The sequence below is a fragment of the Berghia stephanieae genome, chromosome 3 (assembly GCF_034508935.2).
Source record: "Berghia stephanieae isolate SIO BIC M18660-M18661 chromosome 3, UCSD_Bste_1.3, whole genome shotgun sequence".
Taxonomy (NCBI): domain Eukaryota; kingdom Metazoa; phylum Mollusca; class Gastropoda; order Nudibranchia; family Aeolidiidae; genus Berghia; species Berghia stephanieae.
Window position 1 is genome coordinate 64,797,853 of NC_088362.1, and position 2,500 is coordinate 64,800,352.

Genomic DNA, 2,500 nt, shown 5'->3' on the forward strand with positions numbered 1-2,500 from the left:
AAAACCCGGCCAATACGACATACTAGGCGGTATTGTAACTATTTACGTCTAATTCTCTCATATGCTGTCAAAATATGATATGTTATCGGATTGATGAGAGAAACATCTTTTCAATATTATTTCTATGACGGTATTGAAATTGATTTAAGGGTAATGTTCTACTATGCTGGGTAATATTCGGTACCTTTTGTATGTAATAGTAGAGCTGAACATCAACAATTGTCACAAACACCGACCCAATACAACTGATCAGGAGGTATCCAAGGTATTTGGTGACTGCAGGAAGTCCTAGTGCCGAGGAGGGTAATCGAGTACTGGTGTTACTGATGAATACCGCCACAGCCAGAAGGACCGAGATGCCTGATTGGATAACAAAAACATCGATAAAATGGGACTTGTCGTTTTATAACGGTATTAATTCCAGGTGTCTTTGCATTGTATTGAATTTATTATTCAAAACAATAATCTGACCAAACATTTCAAAACAGTACGATATCGAAAAAAAACTTCATATCATGAATTGATATTAATTATCTATGACTATTAATATCCGATTTTGGATCTTGCCCCTTTCAGAAAAAAAAAGATTTATTGTCCTCACTATAACACACAAATCAAACTTATTTTTGAAATATATTAAGATTTGATTCACTTAGCAGCTATACCACCCGAATAAACAAAAATGAATATCACCGCTTTAAAATAAAGAACAACAAAATATACAGCACGGAACGTTTTGGGCTAAAAAGTTTTTTTCAGCCAGCAACACCAAACAATGGAAATATAAATTCATTACTAAACTAATAAGACAACAGTTCTAAGTTTGCAAGTTTCTTTTTGTAATGTATTTAAGTTTTCATTTTTTTCTGTTATAGGCTGAAGAAGGGTTAAGGACCAAAATATTCAGTGTCTTGTATTTTGTCCTTGTTTTTACAAACGTTTATGTTCATTTTGTACTTTACTCTTTACAGTAGACAGCTCCTAGCAGCTTAGTATCGCCCAAAGGTAATACTGTCGTGACATGTTGGGTTACATATGATACTGTGATAAAGCATTCAGTATAGAAAAGAATAAAGGCTGCTTCTTAAGTTACAATGGACTAAAATATCAAAGTTCTGATGGTTTTAGCTTGGAATTCTGTCCAGTCGTGTTCAGCGATCGATGATGTAATGTAGAGTCTTCTTTTGAGGATCTTTATTCATGGTTGAATGTCTGTATATACTACATGTAGAAACGAGGACAATTGGCAAGGGAGTTTTATGTTTTTGAAGTTAGAATTGAATACCCCAATACTACAAATATTTAATTTACAATTTCACAATTTTTAGCCAATCAGTAATAATGTCAAAGTATAATCACGTCCGTCCACTCACCAGGTTTGGTCATGATAAACTAAATCTAAGCCTCTGCCTTACTAGTGCAATTTTATTTTTTATTTCTTCTGTATAACCTAATCAAAATTCAATCTCCATTCTAAGAAAATATTCCTGAGACTTAAGTACTTTTAGCACTAGGCTTTTCACTTCAATTTTCATCATCGGTTCCATCAAGAAAAGTTCCATTTTGACATGGGTGGTCACATTAAAAAAAAAGAAAATTTGCAACCATTAGTCTATAGCTATATCAGTAATTTATAACTACAATCAGTTATCTATAACTACAATCAGTATTCTAAAACTGCAATCAGTATTCTATAACTACAATCACTAGTCTATAACTACAACCAATAGTCTATAACTACAAGCTGTAATCTATAACTACAAGCAGTATTCTATAATTAAAACCAGTAATCTATAAGTACAACCAGAAATCTACAACTACAAGCAGCAATCTATAACTAAAACCAAAAATCTATAAACACAACCAGTAATCTATAACTACAACCAGGAATCTATATCTACAACCAGAAATCTATAACTACACCCAGTAATCTATAACTACAACCAGAAATCTATAACTACAACCAAAAACCTATAACTACAACCAGTAATCTATAACTACAACCAAAAACCTATAACTACAACCGGTAATCTATAACTACAACCAGTAATCTATAACTACAACCATAAATCTATAACTACAACCAGTAATATATAACTACAACCAGAACTCTATAACTACAGCCAGAAATATATAACTACAACCAGAAATATATGTCCAACCAATAATCTACAATTACAACCACTAATCTACAATTACTCACCTACAGCTAATACCAGCAATCTACAACTACTCACCTACAACTTACACCAGTAATGTCCAATCACAAACAGTAATCCACAACTACAACTAGTCATCATACTTACCAAAGCCAATCTTCTCTCCGGACTCCATGGGCACCAAGAAGACGAAACAGTTCAAAAAGGACAAGGACAACATTGGAAATATATCGTTGATTAAAATGAATTTGGGTCTCCTTTGCATTGTAATCGCAAACTGAAATATCAAGAAAGGTTTATTATTAACAAGAGAAAATCAATGTCCGTGCGACGCTGAAAAA

The 2,500-nt window shown here is 32.8% G+C and overlaps 1 protein-coding gene across 1 annotated transcript in view; it reads right to left on the reverse strand.

Annotated features, from left to right (window-relative positions):
- The window catches only part of LOC144969627 (acetylcholine receptor subunit delta-like), a 13,071-nt gene that overhangs the window by 1,018 nt on the left and 9,553 nt on the right, over positions 1-2,500 (reverse strand). Inside the window, exons 5-6 of the mRNA XM_078908766.1 lie at positions 2,307-2,436; positions 185-360 (exon numbers count right to left, since the gene is read on the reverse strand). Of these exons, the coding sequence (XP_078764892.1) occupies positions 185-360; positions 2,307-2,436 (306 nt within the window). The remainder of the gene's footprint in view (positions 1-184; positions 361-2,306; positions 2,437-2,500) is intronic.